Below are 22,311 nucleotides of genomic sequence, written 5' to 3'. Positions count from 1 at the left end.
GCCTAACATTACGTAAGATATAACTTTAACATTTGCGGGTATTTATTTACCTATATTATAACATTGCCTAACGGAAGGCTTTAGAGGAAGAGGTAGACCTATGAAGAAATGGATGGATTGCGTGAAACATTGTCATATGTAAGAGGGGAGTGAGCGAAGAAATGGTATATGATAGAGGAGTATGGAAAGAGGAAACATGTTGCGCCGACCCCAAGTGACTGCGAGAAGGGCAGAAGAATAATGATTATAACATTGCCTAAAATTGCGTAACATGTAACAATAATTAACCTACCACTATTTACTCTGCACTACCTTTGGTTGACTGGTAGAGAATGCCTTAGGCATTAAGTCCGCCAATGTAAATTTTTATATGAAGTGTAATAAATAAAAAAAATAAAAAAATATTTGCGGGTATTTTAAACATACTTTCACTCCATCCATGTCATTCATATCTTCATTGAAAGTTCTTTGCAACTGGAATATAAATAAAATAACCGATTTCTTTCTTGGACTGCAACAATTAGGGAATTCGAAACTGTGACTAATATTTCGTTCACGCGATTAAATACAGCCATTAAAATGTATTACAGTAATGAGAAATATCAATACGAAGAACATAAATTAAATACGTGAATAATGAAGTCGCGACGGCCTAAAAGATAAGAGGCCCGGTGCACTCGTATCGACGGGGCCGGTGTTCGAATCCCGCAGGCAGGTACATTTTTTTATCTATATAATAATACGTGAAGCAAAAACTTTGTACCCCTTTTTACGAAAATGGCGCGGACGGAAGATGAAATTTTCCACACTTATAGAAAATATAGAGAAGCAGTGCACAATGCTAATATTTTTTTAAATAATGCATAAAAGATACATTAAATCAATAAAGAAAACGTTACACACACTACCATTTATTTGATACACACACATGCATACTATTTATTTATTGTCAAACTTTTGCTCTTGACGTCTTTTTTTAAGGGATTTTATGACCTGGTAACTGAGACCTTTAAGTCAAGTCTTATTTTAATTTATATTCATATTTTTATGAAAAATTATATTATGGAGTGAAATGAAATGAAGATGACTAATTTGAGACATTAATCAACTGGGATGAAATAAAATGAAATGAAATGATATAGGATGAAATATAATCTCAGTAAAATGGTGGTCATTTACTAATATTTTTTCAGTGGACTTTTTGGAGGATCCCGAGAAGTTACGTCCAGTGGCTTTGTTTCATTTTCCATTTTTGCACATTTGTGCACTTTCACAGATATTAAACGTTACGAAATTATTACGTTGTGTATGTGATTATATATATATATATATATATATATATATATATATATATATATATATACCGTGTATGTGTTTGTATATTGTATAATGTAGTTTGGTTGTTTCACATTAAGTTATGCACCTACCACAGGATTCTCTACACCACCCTTGGTTGACTGGTAGAGAATGCCTCAGGCATTAAGTCCACCATTGTACTTATGTGCATTAAGTTGAATGAATAAATAAATAAATAAATAAACAGTTAATAAACCACCATTATTACACATTTAAACCCGAAGAAACACTAAACAGACAAAATAAAACAAATCACATAACTTCACTCCTCGCGTTCCCGCCAAAAAGTCTCTTCTTGACGTCTGTGGTCAAATTGAGAACAGGTTAAATATTATTTGTCTTTATTAATATTTTTCTATAGTGTAGTGTTGGCGAAATTTGTGATTATAGAAGTATAATAGTCTTTGAAATTATAATCATAATAGTGTAGAAACTTACAATTTCAATTAATTATAGTCGGATTTCGACTACTGCGGGAACACTAGTTTTTCTAAACACACAAGTACTTTACATGTGCTCACGGATTATTTCCACGATGAAGAGATAACATTGTGTAATAAAAAACAAAGACCAAGAATATTTACAGTTTGAGTAAGTATATATGCTAAGACATACTGTAAGCCCGTACGGATAAGTTCTGTGGTCCTTTGCCACCGCAAAGCAGTCACGCGTTTCTTGTACACCTCGAGATGTGACTTTTTTCCCTACCTATGCTGATAGCCTTGAGAGGCTATATCAGAGTTACCCTGGCGTGTAGGTGAGCTCTCGGGTCTCAAACCGGAGGTGTTGCTAACACTGGCCCTAGCAAGAGCAGCTTCGCAGAATCTACCACCGGATCGGCAACGCGACCCACTGAAAAGATTCAGCGAGAAACTCAGTGGGTTATGTCTGTGGGTCTGCCAGAATTGATTCTGTAATTTGTTTCCTGAGCGATATGAGATGTCCGTCTTCAAACCAGGAGCTGTAGACATTGTCTCTGATACCTACGAGCATCGGTAGCTGTTACAGCATTAAACATTCGGGTACTGGCTTCACCACTCCCTGTACATATTTATTTTGTAAGCCGCTGACTAAACCCAAAACTTTTCATATTGCTTGTAAAATGATAACCCAAAATTCATGGTATTTAATGTATGTTCAGAACTATTGTCTGTTGTTATCAGAAGAAATGATAGGACTGTTTTTTGACATAACGCCTTATAATTTTTTTTATTGCTCGTGTAGGCAGACGAGCATACGGCCCACCTGATGGTGAGTGGTTATCGTCGCCCACGGACTTCAGCAATGCCTGGGGCAGAGCCAAGTCGCTGCCTACCGTTAAGTGCTCTTCACAAGCCTCAAAAAGCCAAAAAGATCTCTGGAAGCGCTTCCAGCGATCTTTTTTGCCACGTACCATCCGGCTTTGGAATGAGCTTCCCTCCACGATGTTTCTCGAGCGCTATGACATATCTTTCCTCAAACGAGGCTTGTGAAGAGTATTAAGCAGTAGGCAGCGGCTTGGCTCTGCCCCTGGCATTGCTGAAGTCCATGGGCGACGGTAACCACTCACCACCAGGTGGGCCGTATGCTCGTCTGCCTACAAGGGCAATAAAAAAAAAGCGCACTGTGGATGAACGCAGTGGCTGCAGGTAGTATGGATGAACTCTACTCCGGTGGCGGGCGGTGCGATAGTAAAATCGAGACAGTGGTATCATCTCAAACAATTCCTCAGAACACTCCTCATGAACATACGATATAAAGAGAGAGGTGAAGTTCCTCCGTAAGCCCAAAGATACCAAATGATCCGTGAGAACAGGATTATCGACCATACGCACGGCCTTCTTCTATATGTCAAATTGAAGTAGCTAGTGTTTGGAAAGAAATGGGAGCAGTCTTCCACGCGAGGCTAGACTTGTGCTTTGTAAAGTAAGTCTTTGTCCTCGCGTGACGCACTGCTTCTCTCTGTTAAGGACTTTCAGAATTTTAGACGCCTAAATTTGGTTTTGTCCTCCAAATTACTCTTATATTGGACATCGATGGACACGTCGACCCCAAGTATCCCAATACTCGTGGAAAATTGGTTGCTCCCTGATCCTACAGCGTAACTTCAATACGCCTCTGCAGGTCATTGTTATCGACGGTCGGATTTCGGTAATGTTTGCCACCGGCTGAAGGGATAAAAATTGCCTTAGCGCGATTCAGGTTTTTGCTGTATTTCTTTTATTCTGTGATAGAAAGTGCTACCTACCATTGTATGATCACACTTTATTTTCCACTACAGGCTGTCTTGAGAATACAGCTATTAACGTTATATCGGTCTTACATTATATAGGGTGTTGTTTTTGTATATATTTTTTTGCTTTAGTAAACCTTTTAATTCAAGGTCCTAATTCGTTTGATGTATGAAACCGTTATTAATGTCACACGTTGTACGTCTTATACGAGCGTGTGTATTATTCAATACCTAGGCGTGAGCACGTGTCGCGAACAACCAATCACGAGCCGGCGACGTAGATCAAAGGAATTAATACCGCGTTAAATGGTTCCTTGATATACTGTTGGATTATTGTCCTAGCTTTGAAGTTTGATGTTTTTATCGAGAACCTATTACTGTGAAGCTTGTGTGCTTAGCACTTTTTTTTCGTTATGGGAAGATAATCTTACGGCCTAACCTGATGGTGACTGGTTACCATCTCTCATGACCATGAATGATAGAGGCACAGCCAAGTAATTGTCTACCGCTGATGGGTTTACTTAAACCTCTTTGAAGATCATGACATATCAGTGAGGAATACCGTGGAGGAAGATTAATCCCAAAGCCAGATGGTCTCTGGATGGTCTCTGGATACGCATTGTAGATGAGCGCAATGGTTCTAAGTAGTAAGCACGAGCGAGTTGTTGGACGGTGCGACGGTAAAAATGAGACGGCGGCCTTATCTCAAGCTATTCCTTGGAGTACTCCAATATACAGAGCACATGATACATAATACCAGGCGAACTATAGTTTCTCAGAAGACCGGAGAGGTTTTTTTATTGCATATATGGGTGGACGAGCTCACAGCCCACCTGGTGTTAAGTGGTTACCGGAGCTCATAGACATCTATAAAGTCGATAGCGGCACCCATCTTGAGATACGAGTTTTAAGGTCGCAGTATAGTTAGCCCCACCCTTCAAACCGAAACGCATCACTACTTCACTGCAGAAACAGGCAGGGTGGTGGTACCTACCCGTGCGGACTTACAAGAGATCCTACTACCATTAGTAAGTAAGAGGTATAACAATTGCTGGGAATGGGACCGTCAACAATCCGAACAGCCGTGGAACTTCACAAGAAATACTTGTAAAACCTATTCACGGTTCACGACAGAAGAACCTAAAGAACTAAAGAACTGAAACATCACGCACGGTCATCCAGCGCCAATTTAGGATTCCCTGTGTTAAGTATACCAAAGGTTGGTATACTTGTATAGTACGTTTAAATATTTACATAATATTTAGATATTAAGCCCCCAGACAAAATGCAAAAAAAAATGTTCGTCACACAATGTTTGCTCTATGTGGGAATCGAACCCACGATCCTCGGCGCAACATTTCTTTTTTTTTTTTATTGCTTAGATTGGTGGACAAGCTCACAGCCCACCTGGTGTTAAGTGGTTACAGGAGCCCATAGACATCTACAACGTAAATGCGCCACCCATCTTGAGATATAAGTTCTAAGGGTCTCAGTATAGTTACAACGGATGTCCCACCCTTCAAACCGAAACGCATTACTGCTTCACGGCAGAAATAGGCAGGGCGGTGGTACCTACCCGCGCGGACTCACAAGAGGTCCTACCACCAGTAATTACGCAAATTATAATTTTGCGGGTTTAATTTTTATTACACGATGAAATTGGATTATTCCTTCACCGTGGAAGTCAATCGTGAAAATTTGTTGAGTACGTATTTCATTAGAAAAATTGGTACCCGCCTGAGATTCGAACACCGGTGCATCGCTCAACACGAATGCATCGGACGTCTTATCGCTTAGGCCCCGACGACTTCTATAGGGCTGTTAGCTGCTGTACCATCGAGTTACTCAATACAAAAGATCCGACCATTAGGCCGCCCGATACGAAAACCGATAAAAAGCCTTAAAAAAACAACCCGCAAAAAATCAAGACATTTGAAACGTTTAAAACAGCTGTCACGAAATCATAACTTCTAGCGAAAATAAAGGGAAATTAGGCTGGAGACGTTGAATCGCAACACGCGATACTAGTCTTTGTCGCTTACAACATAAAACACAAATCGGTCGGCTCGTAATTATGGACGTGCGACCTATCGATGCTGCATTGGGAAGTACGGCAGGAAAAAAGCCGAAAGAAACGTGTTATTTCACGAAAATCAAGAAAATCTTGTTCAAATAACCCTTTTTATTCGTGACCCTCGTTATAGAGCCAGATGGACTGCCATAGATCAGTTAAGTGCAGACATATTACTAATACATTATTTCTGCCGTGAAGCAATAATGCGTTTCGGTTTGAAGGGTGGGGCAGCCGTTGTAACTTACTTGAGACCTTAGAACTTATATCTCAAGGTGGGTGGCCCATTTACGTTGTGGATGTCTATGGGCTCCAGTAACCACTTAAAACCAGGTGGGCTGTGAGCTCGTCCACCCATCTAAGCAATAAAAAAAAAAAAAACATTGCGTGAAAGACAATATGTGTAAAAGGGGATTGAGCGAAGAAATGGTATTAGAGGAGTATGAAAAGAGAAAACATCTTGCGGCAAGCAAGCAAGCTAGATCGTTTGTCTTACACACAGCATACCCTATTACAAGAGAAATTTGATTTCAGACTTAAGGACGAAAAATGAAGAAAACCACAATACTACACACCTCAAAAGAAGTTTCACTTCTTTCACGTGCACCAAATTGCACGCCATTTTTTTTTGCTTTAACTAAATAATTATCAATGCTGTACAGTATTAAAAACCGTAAAGTATGTTTTAATAATTTCTAAGTCTCACGAGAAATGAAGTACATACTTTACTATTGAAACTAAAATAAAAGTGTTGAAAATGAGCTGCCCTTCTATAGTCTCAATTTTATTCTTTGACGGGCACCTACAGAACAATGAGTGAAATCATTACGCCAACATTTATCGTGTAAATGTTTTGAAAATAATTCATCGATCTTCCTTCATCTGTGCTTAGAAAGAGATATCACAATATTGAAGTAAGTTTGAAGAAGGGATTTTAGAGCCATAAGAAGAGCTTTACACAATACAAGTGACTTATTTTTTATTGCCCCTATAGGACGAGCATACGGCTCACCTGATCTAAAAATCCTTCGACCCACAACAATAAAATTAGTTAAATTTCAAAAGATTTCAAAGGAAGCGACCTTCGGCTCGTCTCGTCGGTCCCTTTTTAACAACTCGCCCGATATCCAGCTCCCATATTTAATTCAATTCGTCCCTCGACGACGTATATGCAAATTTTTGCCCACATTAACAGCTCGCTGTACGATACCATTAATTGTGGGTCGTTTATAATCGGACGAGGGTATTCAAGAAGCATCCAATATTTAAAAATTGGTTAGTTTCTATTTCCGAAAACACCTGATAGTTTAGAGCAGTGCTTCCCAACCTTTTTTGTCCCATGCCTCACGGTAACATTTCTAAAATTTTTATGCCCCCCATACATCATTTTAACATTAAAAAAAATGGTTTGTCCACTTAAGAGACATAAATGATAGGTTTTAGGAAGAAATCACTACGAAATTGTTATCAGAACACAGTAAGTCATATTTCAAAACGTATAGTAAAAAAATTTAATTGATATTCAAGATAAGTTTAATACATAATAGTGCAATTGGTCTCAGTATAGTTACAGTTAGTTCTGCGAAGCTCTTGTTAGGGCTAGCGTTAGTAAATCTTCTCAGGTAGAGTCCCTGAGCTCACCTACGCCTCCGCGTAGCTGGAATAGCCCCTTCGGCTACGGACGAATGGATAGAAAAAAAACAAAAACTGCTTTTCGGGTGATAATTCGGATATTTTAATTCTCGTGGTCACCAAAAAGTATCATTTAATTATACAAATATTTAAGTTTATCAAACTGGTCCCTCATTGCATAACAGCATCCAATTAACGAAATCCCCAGCGCGTCAGAACGTGTATGTACATCAAATGAAATTAAAAACGATTTTTGTCCTTTTTAAAACTTTGAGGTCGAAGTTGCGTGAGATTTGTATAAATGTAATTCGTTAATGCTGTATTTCTATATATTCTATATACGCCACATACACCAAAATAATTATTTACAATTTTTGTCTGCCTGTCTGTTTGTTCCGGCTAATCTCTGGAACAGCTGGACCGATTTTGACGGGACTTTCACTGATATGTAGCTGATGATATAAGGAGTAACTTAGGCTACTTTTTTTAGACTAGCTTCGTCCCGCGGCCGACAATAACCGCGGGTAACATCACGGGACTCAGCTAGGCAATAATAAAATTTAATGTTTCCGAAGCGAAGCGAGGGCGGGTCGCTAGTATAATATGAAGGTACTAATATTATTTTGCAATGTTTGGATTTTATTACTCACGCACGAGGATATGGCTGCACGGCTTGGGTTCAATTTCACGCACAGACAAGACTATGACCTGAATGAACAAATAGGAGACGATTTTTCGCGCCAAATGACATGACCCGAACAGCGCCGGATATCTTTTTGCTATATTAAGTACCTGGTAATCGTTCTCGTCGAACACGTCGCTTACTTAGGTACCACCACCCTGCCTATATCTACCGTGAAGCAGTAATGCGTTTCGGTTTGAAGGGTGGGGCAGCCGTTGTAACTATACTGAGATCTAATATCTCAAGATGGGTGGCGCATTTGCGTTGTAGATGTCTATGGGCTCCAGTAGCCACTTAACACCAGGCGGGCTGTGAGCTCGTCCGCCAATCTAAGCAATAAAAAAAATTTAAAAAAACCAGACGGCACAGCTCACCCCAAGGACGCCCGTCCGACGGAGTCTTCCGAGGCGAATCGAAGGTTTTGAAACGTCGGCCGTCTCGGTACGGCCATAGACAACGTAAATGCGCCACCCACTTAACGATGTAAGTTCTAAGGTCTCAGTATAGTTACTGCGGCCGCCCCACCCTTCAAACCGAAACGCATCACTGCTTCACGGCAGAAATAGGCAGGGTGGTGGTACCTACCAGTGCGTACTCACAAGAGGTCCTACCACCAGTAATTACGCAAATTATAATTTTGCAGGTTTGATTTTTATTACTCGATGTTATTCCTTCACCGTGGAAGTCAATCGTGAACATTTGTTGAGTACGTATTTCATTAGAAAAATTGGTATCCGCCTGCGGGATTCGAACACCGGTGCATCACTACATACGAATGCACCCGACGTCTTATCCTTTAGGCCACGATGACCCAAAAGTAGTGTTGACCGCGGTAGCGCCTTATCTCATCCGGGCTCTGATCTCGGAGGGGATCGGACGCTCGGGCGAAGAGTGCAGAAGTCATTTAGTGGGTAGGGCCCTGAAAACATCCTTGGGCAAGCGGTCTCACAGTCGCGGACCAGTCCCACATACCCCGCGCGCACCCTAGGCGCGGGGACCTCGTAGGAGGTTCGGCCAACGACCCGGAAAAAAAAAGGTCCACATTAGGTCGGACAGTTTTGCCGTAGGTAGTCCAGTACCAGTTTGACTGGTCTACTGTTCACTTCACTTCACGTGCCTTTTCCAATTCTTCAAGGCTTATAGTTTATTAAGTTGGTAGGTCGGTAGGCGGTTCCCTGTATGATGCTCAGTCATGGGTGGCATAGACCACGTGGTATGGACTGCCACCAACCACCTTGACTAGATCTGACCATCTGGTTGGTTTGGGCAGCGGATTGGCTCCGCCTGGCATTTCTGGAGTCCATGGGCGACGGTAACCACTCACCATCAGATAGGCCGTGTGCTCGTCTGCTTATAAGGGCAATAAAAAAATCCCACCATTTTACTAAGAGGTTAATTTTATTGAACTATTAATCTTCGTACAAGACTTGGCTGAATGGGCTGCGTTTCGTTTGCCTAAATTAACAAAATAAAACTCTCAATATTTCAGTAATTTTAATTTCACCGAAATCTATGGAAACAGTCATCCAAGTTTTATATATTTATAATATATATAATATATCTGTTTATGTGTGTTAATTATTGTTTCCACAAAACCATTACATTCTTCGTCACCTTTGGTTGACGGTAGAGAATGGCATTAGTAACGGCAACGTATCAAAATACATAAAGTGTAATAATAAACAAATACATTTCTATTATATAGGTATTATTTGATTCGTGTACTCACAAAAATATATTTTAATATTATATTTTACTATTTTCTTTATTATTATTAAATTATAATTTTTAAAGTATTGGTATTAATTTTTTATACGTTCACACAACAAATCATCTTTCAATAATAGGAATACAAAAAAAAAGTCAACGGCAGACAATAATGCATTTTTAAAATACAACTTCACTGATTAAATCCGAACGTTTTTAATTCAGTGCATTTACTGGATATGAATTAAAAAAAAAACGGTTTTTGAGTTAATTTCGATCACAGATAACATATTATTTCTTCTTCTTCTTAAAAACTATTTAATATAAACTATTAATAGCGTCAGTTTCGCTTGCGCTCTGCCAATGGACATGTGAGACGAATTGTTCCTTGCAATAGATAGTGTACGATATATGAGTCGTCTATTATCAAAGGTGGCAATCTGTGCATTTGGACAAAAAAATGTTATTGAAATGTCAATACAGACTGATTTGAATATAATCGTCTCCTTCAAAGAATACGGTTCAAAACCAGCATTAAATAAAAGTTAATACTTAACCTGTTATTTATCTAAGATGTCGTTCAGAAGAGTTTTGTGACTGCCAATGGAATACAAAGTCAATAATTCGTTTTTCTGATTTACTAATAATTGTCCAAAAGTCACATTGCCGGCTTTGATAATAGTCGACTCATATGTACAGTAAGGAATACCCTACTAAAAGGGTACAAAACCGGCGCGCAGTTCCGTCACGCGCGCATTTGTCGGTTGACATTCGTCGAGAGAACATCGTTCAAAGACTTTAAGTGTTAGTATTTAAGCGGGTAGATTTGAGACAATGGCGCGGTACCGTAAGTAGTTTAATCTCATTTCTGTTTAAAATTATATTTGGGTGATTATTGTGTTCCTAAGTGATTTCTACGTTTGATTGTAATACAAATAACATAAATTGTTGTTATTTAATCTAATTACATTATTGTTTTTTATTTATTTATTGATCTTTATCCGATTATCTAAATGTAGTATTAAAAAAGAATTTGAACAGTTTGAGAACCGCACACACATCGCACTAACATCATTCACGAATCACATAAATTTTATCACAATAATTACATACCAATTTTTTTTATTTTATTTTTTATTTGTTCAATTTATAATCGCACCTTTTTATACATCCAAGATATTAATAAAATCAATATTCGACGATTTTTTTTTATCACAGCTAACATTTTTCATTTGTTACACAAAAATACATCCAAATTCAATAATTTTATGTTTATCAACTCAGTTCGATATAGCAACAAGGTCGAAATTCGTCTAAGCATGAGTGATGCTAGCCTGAATTGACTTTTAATTCGAATTAGCTTATACCGAACCGAGATATCGATTATCGATATTATTTAACATTTAAAATTTTATATCGATTATTCTTTTTTTTCGAATCGATTTTAACTTTGATCACATCGTTCCATTTCAACATCACATCCCTTAATATATCTAATCTAGTTTTTTGTTTTTTTTTTTTCATTTATAATGCACTAGATAAATATGCACGATACTAAGAATCTATTTCAATATCCTGTAAACATGAACATAGCTATAGACGCCCGTGAAAGATCGCAAAAACAATATATCCATCCCATCTTAAACTTCATTTAAGGTAAAATATTCCAAAATTTCAACGTACTAATATTATCTTTGATTTTTGCGTCTCGGAGACAGCCTTCAGTGTGACATTATCTTATTAATGCACAGAGGACATTGATCAAGTGGAGAGTGTTAATTTACAAACACTTAACTAAATACTAGAGAACCCACATATGACGTCATTAGAGGCCAAAGCAAGATCTGATCGAACAATATCAGTCATAAGTTACATCATACATTATGATCGATATATAAAAACAGTAATAATAGAATTATTAAATTTTCATACATCATTAATTATTATTAATCCACAAAAATTGCGTACGAAATGTATGTGTAAAAAATTCATTTTATTAAAGGTCTTCAAAGATAATCTTTTACAACAACTTTTATTGACAATCATGTTATCGATATTCTAATTTATTGAAGTGAAACTTCTAATGCGACTTCCAACATGGAATAGAAAGAGACAGAGCGAGAGTGAAGAGTGAATGCGTGGCACTCGAGCGCATGCGCGTAGTATACCTGTTACAGGCCAGCGCGAGCGTCGGCAACGAGTAGCCTCCAATTACGGCCGTCTGGTGTAGTGGTAAGTGACATGGTCACTACACAAGGGGGTCGCGGGTTCGAATCCCGCCAAAGGAAGATATTTGTATGATAAATATAAATGTCTTTCCAGGGTTATGGGTGTATATTAAATATATGTATGTGTATAATAAAAATATTATATTTATTTCCGTTATCTGGTACTAGTAACACAAGTTCTTTACGAACTTAGCACGGGATCAGTTAACGTGGCGTGATTGTTAATGAAGTATTTAAAAAAAATATTATTATGCAAACGTGGATGATGTTGCATCTCTTATATACAGCATTCCCTATTATAAGATCAATCTGATTCAAGTATGCAAAAATGAAGAAAACCACAATACTACAAATCGAAACAGAAGTTTCACTTCATTCACGTGCACCAAATTGTATGCGCACCGTTTTTCATATACATATATTATATTATCATTGTTTGTGATCTGCACGTTATACATCGCTCATCTTTCTTTTTTTATTGCTTAGATGGGTGGACGAGCTCACAGCCCACCTGGTGTCAAGTGGTTACTGGAGCCCATAGACATCTGCAACGTAAATGCGCCACCCACCTTGCGATATAAGTTCTAAGGTCTCAAGTTTAGTTACAACGGCTACCCACCCTTCAAACCAAAACGCATTACTGCTTCACGGCGGGGTGGTGGTACCTACCCGCGCGGACTCACAAGAGGTCCTACCACCAGTAAAGAGAGAGTTACTCGCCTGGTGTCCGTTTGGTTGCGCGACCAATTTGGTGGGGCGACCAGCTCTGACGGTAGCCCAGAATGATACTGGTTGCGCCACCACTAATTACTATAGCGCTGTATGGTGTCTCACTCACTAAGCCATTAGTCCGACCGTCAGTGACAGTCCATTATTGATACTGTTGCAGTATGGTGTGGCGACCCTGGTGTCTGTATAGTGTCTAATATGGTAGCTTACGGATACCAGTGGGGCGACTGATTTGCGTCACCATGGTGTCGAAATATAGCCCTAACTGAGTATATTGTATACTAGCGACCCGCCCTCGCTTCGCTTCGGAAACATTAAATTTTATTATTGACTAGCTGAGTCCCGCGATGTTACCCGCGGTTATTGTCGTATCGCGGGTGAAGCCGCGGGGCGAAGCTAGTCTAAAAAAAGTAGCCCAAGTTACTCCTTATATCATCAGCTACCTATCAGTGAAAGTCTCGTCGAAATCGGTCCAGCCGTTCCAGAGGTTAGCCGGAAGAAACAGACAGGCAGACAGACAGACAAGAATTGTAAAAAAATGTGATTTTGATGTATGCACCTACTGTATATATATATTCATATGCATGTAGTAAAAAACGGTTATTTCAATATTACAAGCAGACACTCCAATTTTATTTATATGTATAGATTTCCATCAAAATGCGTAGAGTAGTTTGGCGTTAACAAACATCAGTCCCCTAAACTTCAGGCGTGTAAGATCTTTGAAACCGGTTCAGCTGTTTTGACTGGTGCTCCAAATAGACAAAGATGTGTATGTCTGGCAACTCCTGCCTCATCACACTGAGGATATGGTTCCACTAGTCGTCGTTAAGGTCTGGCTCGTCCGGGGCGAGGTAGCCAGGAGACTTTTCGTCCTTTAGAGCCTGCTCCAAGATCCTCTCCAGCTTGTTCTGCACGTCCCCGAGGAGCGCCCGCTGGGAGGGCTCGGAGGCCCAGCACGACTCCATGATCTCCCAGCACTCGTCCGAGAACTGAGGTAGACGTTCAGGTCTCAGACCTACCGATACACAGAGAGACTATTACAAACAGACACATCTAAGATTATAAATGTTTTTTTTTATTCCTTATATGAGTGGACGAGCTCACAGCCCACCTGGTTAAATGGTTACTGGAGCCCATAGACATCTACAACGTAAATGCGCCACCAACCTTGAGATATAAGCTTTAAGGTCTCAATGTAGTTACAATGATTGATTGTAGATAATGAATTATAAATTGAGCACCTCTAGCTCATTGAGGTGCGACCTCATGTCTCACGGGATCATTCTCGACAACCCCGCTGTTATATAAAGCAAAACGCGAAGGAAAAAAAAGCGATTGTATTTACCTCTTTTAACCTTACTCCAAAGCTGTTCCTTGTTTTGGAAAGTTTCGAAAGCTGACGGTAGCTTTATGTCACCAGCGCACACGTACCTGTGGGACAATTATTTTATTAGGGATTTTAACACCTGGCAACAAAGACCTTTAAGTCATGTCTTATTTTAATTTATATTCTTATTTTTATGAAAAATGATAATATGGAATGAAATGAAGATTGAATTAATTTGAGACATTCATCAATTGGGATGAAATGAAATGAAATGAGATGATATCGGATGAAATATAATCTCAGTAAAACGGTGGTCATTTACTGAGAAATTTTCAGTGGACTTTTTGAAGGATCCCGAAAAGTTACGTCTAGCGGCTTTGTTTCATTTTCCCACATTTGTGCACTTTCACAGATATACTATACAGTCAATATTACACAGTTAAACCTGAAGAAACACTAAATAGACAAAATAAAACAAATCACACAACTTTACTCCTCGCGTTCCCGCCAAAAAATTCCTGTGGGACAACGACCGGGCGTTAGTTTTTTTTTTATTTTTTTTTATTGCCCTTGTAGACAGACGAGCATACGACCCACCTGATGGTGAGTGGTCACCGTCGCCCATGGACTTCAGCAATGCCAGGGGCAGAGCCAAGCCGCTGCCTATCTTAATAATGAGACACAGAGTACGAGTTATTTTTTTTTCCTTAAATGGGTGGACGAGCTCACAGCCCACCTGGTGTTGAGTGGTTACTGGAGCCCATAGACATCTATAACGTAAGTGCGCTACCCACCTTGAGATATGAGTTCTAAGATCTCAGTATAGTTACAACGGCTGCCCCACCCTTCAGACTGAAACGCATTACTGCTTCACGGCATAAATAGGTAAGGTGGTACCCACCCGCGCGTACTCACAAGAGATCCTACCACCAGTGAAGCGTGTCTTCAGCTCCCCTAGAAAACCCCCTCTGACTGAGTGGCTGTACGCGTTATGCGCGAATAATTTTATTTTTAGCATAATATTATAATAGTATTTAATAATTTCAATAATGTTTTTATGTTAACGAGTCAGGCGTTTTGGTAAAACCTGTAAGCCTGACTTTGTATTGTATTACTAGCTGACCCGGCAGACTTCGTAGTGCCTCAATCGATAAATAAAAGACACATCAAGGGGACACATCTGAAGAAAAACAAAATTGTTTGTTTTTATATAATTCCAAGTAATTTTTTTTCACCTATTAAACCTTTTCTGGACTTCCACAAATAATTCAAGACCAAAATTAGCCAAATCGGTCCAGCCGTTATCGAGTTTTAGTGAGACTAACGAACAGCAATTCATTTATATATATAAATAGATAATATAAATAAATAAACAGCAGACCAGACTACGACTCACCAGAACAAGATCCCGAAAGCGTACACGTCGACGGAGGCGTGGTAGTCCCCGGCCAGCAGCTCGGGCGCCATGTGCACCGGCGTGCCCACCACGGAGCCCGACATGAGCGCGCCGGCCGTGCAGAAGCCGAGGTCCGACAGCGCCGCGCGGTCCGCCCCGTCCAGGAGGACGTTCTTCGTCTTGATGTCGCGGTGCACCAGACCCAGCGAGTGCAGGTAGCGGATGCCTAGAGGACAGTACAAGGATCAGCCCTGGTTAGGTACCACAGGTGTCTCCACTTCTAGACTTATTACTGGTGGTAGGACCTCTTGGCCTTGAGGTCCACTCACCGTCGACGATATCGCAGCTGATCCTCATCCGAGTGGAGAAGGGGAGTTTCGCCCTGACGGCCGCGTGCAGATCCCGACATTTCCTCTCGGACACCAGCAGCACGCTGGGCCCAGAACTCTGGCGCTGTACTATCGACCCGTACAGGCGGACTATGCGGGGGTGCGCCGGTATACTCCTGGGAACAGGATAGCGGAAGAGAACTTATTACTGGTGGTAGGACCTCTTGTGAGTCCGCGCGGGTAGGTAACATCACCCTTTTTTTTTGATTGCCCTTGCCTATTATTCAGCCGTGAAGCAGTAATGCGTTTCGGTTTGAAGGGCGGGACAGCCGTTGTAACTGTAATTGAGACCTTAGAACTTATATCTCAAGGTGGATGGCGCATTTACGTTGTAGATGTCTATGGGCTCCAGTAACCACTTAACACCAAGTGGGCTGTGAGCTCGTCCATTCATCTAAGCAATAAAAATAAAATAAAAAAAGCGAAGTAAAAAAATATGGCATTTTTTAAGTGTTATTCTGACCTGGTAACAAAGAACTTTTAGATCAAGTCTTTTATCTTTTAATGAAAACTTTTTTATATGAAAAAATGATATAAAGTTGATTAATATCAAAAACATGGCATTAATATGAGACATTTTGGGGGAATCCCGAGAAGTTAAGTTCATCGGCTTTGTTTCATTTTCCCACATTTGTGCACTTTCACAAATATACTATACAGTCAATAAATCACCGTTATTACACATTTGGTTTAAATCTATTTAGACTAAATAAAACTAATCACACAACTTCACTACTCGCGTTCCCGCCAAAGTCTTATTGCAATCATAAATTGAGATAAAGAAGATCATGTACATATTTCTGCCTTAAAACAGTTTGAACTCTGGGAAAGAGCATAGGTTATTTTTCATCCCACTGCTAGGCATAGGACTTCACCCACGTGGACAAAACTGCGGGCAGACCACAGTGCTCCCACAGCTCTCTATACAGCACCCTCGACTGGTAGAGAATCCGTCAGCAATTCGTAACGCCGCTGTAAGTAAATCATGAAAATGACCAGCACCTAGTATAAAAGAATTCCATGGCCAGCTCGTGGTAATGGCGCTCGTCCGTGGGCAGCACCGACTTGACCGCGACCGGCGAGTGGCCCCCCCAGCTGCCGCGGACGGCGTAAACCACGCCGTACTGCCCGCGACCTGGTGGACAATGGTGGTTAATATGTGAAGGGATGAGACCATATCTGGGCTCAAAAAAAAAAGGAATAACAGTTTAGGGACCACAAATGTCCCCCCCATAGCAACTATTAATATGTATGCAAGCCCCTTTGAAGAATGTGATGTCATAGCGCTCGGAAAGCACTGTGAAGGGAGGACCATTCCAGAGTCAGATAATACGTGGCAGAAAATACCTCTGGAAAGGCACTAGGTAGTATTAACGAACTCTGTGCTGGGTGGTGCGATGGTATGGCCCATATCGGTCTACCGCAGCCAGGTCAGTAGACCGGGCCAGTCCTGTGAACACTTACCGATCTCCCTGCCCAGCTCCGGAACGCCGTGCATCAGCATGTCGCACAGGGACGTGCTCTCGAGGCAGAGTCTGGCGAAGGACGGGGCGTGTTTCTTCCTGATGGCCAGCTTCACGTCCTCGGTGTGGTGGAGGCGCCCCGTCAGGGCCGCCTCGAGGGACGCCAGCGCCGATTGATAGCGTTCGTGAGCCGTGCTTAGCTTCTCTAGGATCTGTGAGCATAATCATTATATACTGACACACTTTTTATAACGCATATTCATGAGATTTTCGTGAATCCTAGACATATGACTAGTTTTACTGGGCATCTTGTGAGCCTGCACGGATAAGTTCCACAACCTTGCCTATTTCTGCCGTGAAGCAGTAATGCCTTTTAAATTCAAATGAATTTTATTTAAAAGCATGGAGCTATATTTTCGAATTCAACTTAACTATGCCCTGTGTTCCCCCCTCGTGCCCCCCACTGACCTGCGTGGATATGAGCCTGGCGAGGCGGTGCGGGTTGAGCGAGTGCGCGGCGTGCATCGCCACGTGGCGCCTCCACACCGGACTCAGCACGCAACACGCGTCATCATCTTCACCGCTCACTATCTTCAATCTACACGATTTAAACACTTTATAAGGTACTAGCGACCCGCCCTCGCTTCGCTTCGGAAACTGTAATTTATTATTGATTTCTCCACTATTTAATGGATGTTATTATACATATACGGCCGTCTGGTGTAGTGGTGACATGGTCACTACACAAGGGGGTCGCGGGTTCGAATCCCGCCAAGGGAAGGTATTTGTATGATAAATATAAATGTCTTTTCCAGGATTATGGATGTATATTAAATATATATACGATAACTGAAATAAATGTAAGATTTTTATCTGGTACCGTAACACAAGTTCTTTACGAACTTAGCACGAGCCCAGTTAACGTGGCGTGATTATTATTAAATATTTATTTATTTATTTATATAAAACTTCCTCTTCAATCACTATATCTCTTAAAAAAAAGCGCATCAAAATCCGTTGCGTAGTTTTAAAGATTTAGGCATACATAGTAGGGATATAGGGACAGAGAAAGCGACTTGGTTTTATACTATGTAGTGATATCTGTTTACGTATAAGCGCAGAGGTAATGACACCTCACGTCATGCCACGGTTTCCGACGCCCATGTTCCCCAAGAAGGCAATGCCGCCCCCAATCGCGACACTAGTAGTTTAAACATAAAGTCGAATTCTCTAAATTCGCAGCTTTATTGTATGACGTCATTTGAGGTTACAACAGGCGTAAAGACATAACCACAAACTTACACTCAACTATGACCCACATTTTTACTGGTGGTAGGACCTTTTGTGAGTCCGCACGGGTAGGTACCACCCCCCTGCATATTTCTGCCGTGAAGCAGTAATGCGTTTCGGTTTGAAGGGTGGGGCAGCCGTTGTAACTATACTGAGACCTTAGAACTTATATCTCAAGGTGGGTGGCGCATTTACGCTGTAGATGTCTATAGGCTCCAGTAACCACTCAACACCAGGTGGGCTGTGAGCTCGTCCACCCATCTAAGCAATAAAAAACAAAAACAAAAATATATATATTACTAGCTTTTGCCCGCGACTCTGTCCGCGTAGAGCGGTAACTTTGGCATAACGCAAAATTTTACCCCCCACTTCATTTACGTAGAAAGTGAAAATATTTAGAAACATTATTGGTGCTTCACTTGTATTGGTCTTACTGTAATGTTATATAGCATATAGCCTTTCTCGATAAATGGGCTATCTAACACTGAAATAATTTTTCAAATCGGACCAGGAGTTCCTGAGATTAGCGCGTTCAAACAAACAAACTCTTCAGCTTTATCATATTAGTATAGATTACATTGTACATTACTATTGGTGTTTATCTTGACACATTATTAAATTATAATAAATAAGTTCAATATCTCAAGGCTTAAAGCAATTAAAGTCGCTCACTTATGCAAAAGACGTCTCAGTGATTCGATTAGAGTCCTCAGTACAGAGAAGGAGGCACAGGGCTGGAGATCCACCTGCCAGGCAACCGAGAGCAGCTGCCTCATTGCTTCACTGGCCGGTAGACCGCCCAACTCCTGTCTGCAAGATGATTCTAGGGATTCTAGACATCTGAAATAAAAATGTAATAATCTACATACATAATCTATGCGGGCACGAGTATTTATACTAATTATTTTCCCTGTCTATTCACTGGTAGCCTAAGAGGCTATTCCAGCTACGCCCGGACGGGAAGGTGAGCTCATGGGCTGGTCAGCATGGGAGAATTTGGTAACACTAGCCCTAGCGAGAGCAGAGCGTCGCTGAATCTACCATCCGGCGAAGATCCGTATGAAGATCCGGCGAGAAGCTCAGTGAGCTGTGTCTAAGGGTTAGTTCGCTCGTCGAACCGGTGCTTGGGGGTCCTAAAAGCACGGAGAGTGAATCCGGGGGATCCGACAAGACACATCTCGGGCGACGGCGGGTTTACGTTGCCCCGTAACGGTCTGAGCGCGAACCGTCGATAGATCGACTATTTATTAATACTTATAAATAGTAGTGCGTCGGAATACCGACATTAAATTTTATAAATAAACATTTAAAATTATTTTGCTGTGAATTTAGCACTGATTATTTATTGTATTTTTTTAAGTTAAAGTTATTGTAAGGTACTTTTTTTTAAAAAAATCCTTTAAAAATCCCTCCCTTAAAAATGCAAACAGTTGCTTTTTTTTAAATATCAAAGCTTAAAGTCGACTTTCAATAATTCAAAGAACAGTATTACAGTCTACTAAAACAATGCGTCGTTAAAAAACGCGCACTTTATTGATTTTGCGTGTAGGTGGGGCTGCGATCAGCCGTCGTCGGGACAGGCGGACAGGCCCGCCGATAGTAAACCGACTCACTCACCTTTGCAGCGTACCGAAGTACGTGTTCTTGAGGCAATCCACGAACTTCACCAGTTTCAAACTAATTTTTCGGCTCAGCTTCGATAGCACTATAAATATAAAAAATCTATGATGCAAAAACTTTGTATCCCTTTTTACGAAAATTGCGCGGACGGAGGAGTATGAAATTTCCCACACTTATAGAGAATATAGAGAAGAAGTGCACAATGCTAATATTTTTTTTAAATAATGCATAAAAGATACATTAAATCAATAAAGAAAACATTACACACACTACATACCATGTATTTGACGCACACACGCATGCATACTATTTATTGTCAAACTTTGGTTCTTGACGTCTGTTGTCAGATTGAGAATAGATTAAATATTGTTTGTCTTTGTTAATATTTTTTATAGAGTAGTCTTGGCGAAATTTGTGATTATAGAAGTATAAAATACAATCATAATAGTGTACAAACTTACAATTCCAATTAATTATAGTCGAATTTCGACTACTGCGGGACCTCTAGTATATATTAATGAAACTATACATATCTTTTTTACTAAATTAACCATAAATACTTTTATCGTATCGATAAGTTAATTAACGTTTCATGATTACGTAATATTTGTAAGTGATAAGCGTTGAGTCATTGACCCCGTCCGTCAGCTGATCAGTGTGTATTCGTTGAATGAAGTCGGGAAATAAAAAATTTCGATATTTACCGAAACTTTATCGATGTTGCCATTTGATGTTAAGTGGTTACCGAAATGTGATAAGTTGTGGAGGCCACCACTCAAGACACACCAGTGTGCTTAGTGCGAGTTTTTAACATTCTGGATAGCGTAAAGGTTAACCTTATTTTGTATGCAGCTGGAACAGCGCCCCTAGCGGCAAACGATTTTATTTTTATTGCTTATATGAGTGGACGAGCTAATAGCCCACCTGGTGTTAAGTGGTCACTGGAGCCCATAGACGTACGACGTAAATGCGCCACCCACCTTGAGATATGAGTTCTAAGGTCTCAAGTATAGTTACGACGTCTGCCCCACCTTTCAAACCGAAACGCATTACTGCTTCACGGCAGAAATGGGCCGGGTGGTGGTACCTACCAGCGCGGACTCACAAGGGGTCGACCTTACCACCAGTAATTACGCAAATTATAATTTTGCGGGTTTGATTTTTATTACACGATGTTATTCCTTCACCGTGAAAGTCAATCGTGAACATTTGTTGAGTACGTATTTCATTAGAAAAATTGGTGCCCGCCTGCGGGATTCGAACACCAGTGCATCGCTAGATACGAATGCACCGGACGTCTTATCCTTTAGGCCACGACAACTTCAGCAGCACGACGTAGGCAAACGATCCCATTCCATACGAATTTGAGTTAACTTTTACGCTATCGAGAACGTTAAAAAACTCGCACTAAGGACACAGACCTATAGTCGGATTTTTAATTAGACGAAGCCAGCTGACAGTAGCTAATGTCACTTTGTGAAATAATGTTGCTATATTTAAAGTAATAGTGATGCGTTCAGTTCTCGTTCAATCACATGAATGAACAATGAGTGTGAAGAGTTAATCATTAATCTCAAACTATAAAAGAATATTATTAATATTTTACAATAAAATTGTATTAAAGTGCTCCAATATATGTTACTAGTAGTATGTAACTACAATCAGTGTTTTTATTTTCATTACCTACCTATAATTGTTATATTTTATACATCTATAATTTCAACTATATGATGTATTGGAAATAGAACAGTTTTACAAGCTTCCACGCAATGTTTTTCTTAATGTTTAAAACACTCGGCATTCAGTACAGGTAGATACTATAGGAACATCATATTTCGTCGAAAACTCGTTGGTATGTACAAAGCACGCCTAAAATTCGAACCCCGTACCCGATACCGGCAATTCAGCACACCAACTATTCACTAGACAATCGAGGCAATTTCATTAATTCAGGAGTTTTTTCAATCGTTCACTTTGTCACAACACAATTTTTATTTCATCAAAAACTGACAACACAGTAAACGTCAGTTGACTTCGTCTAATAAAAAATCCGACTATAAGTCGAAGGCTTTGTGGTAGCCGTCTTTATGGCTGTGAGAGGTGGTACCCCAGATCTACCGGTGCGGGAACACGCCCCACCACAAATTAATGCAAACACACTACTACAAATATTGTTAGCGATTTCTAATATATTATACATCCTTGA

At 40.3% G+C, this 22,311-nt stretch overlaps 1 protein-coding gene across 1 annotated transcript in view; it reads right to left on the bottom strand.

The window, feature by feature from the left end:
• Nucleotides 1-9,434: 9,434 nt before the first annotated feature.
• LOC101739629 (dual serine/threonine and tyrosine protein kinase) overlaps nt 9,435-22,311 on the bottom strand; it is a 41,702-nt gene continuing 28,825 nt past the window's right edge. The window contains exons 13-21 of the mRNA XM_038021351.2: nt 20,103-20,190; nt 19,158-19,325; nt 17,664-17,793; nt 17,197-17,407; nt 16,735-16,867; nt 15,673-15,848; nt 15,344-15,569; nt 13,966-14,051; nt 9,435-13,635 (exon numbers count right to left, since the gene is read on the bottom strand). Coding sequence (XP_037877279.1) covers nt 13,436-13,635; nt 13,966-14,051; nt 15,344-15,569; nt 15,673-15,848; nt 16,735-16,867; nt 17,197-17,407; nt 17,664-17,793; nt 19,158-19,325; nt 20,103-20,190 — 1,418 coding nt within the window. The 3' untranslated portion in view covers nt 9,435-13,435. The remainder of the gene's footprint in view (nt 13,636-13,965; nt 14,052-15,343; nt 15,570-15,672; nt 15,849-16,734; nt 16,868-17,196; nt 17,408-17,663; nt 17,794-19,157; nt 19,326-20,102; nt 20,191-22,311) is intronic.

The sequence above is a fragment of the Bombyx mori genome, chromosome 27 (assembly GCF_030269925.1).
Source record: "Bombyx mori chromosome 27, ASM3026992v2".
Classification (NCBI taxonomy): Eukaryota; Metazoa; Arthropoda; class Insecta; order Lepidoptera; family Bombycidae; genus Bombyx; species Bombyx mori.
This window is presented reverse-complemented; position numbering and strand designations above follow the sequence as displayed.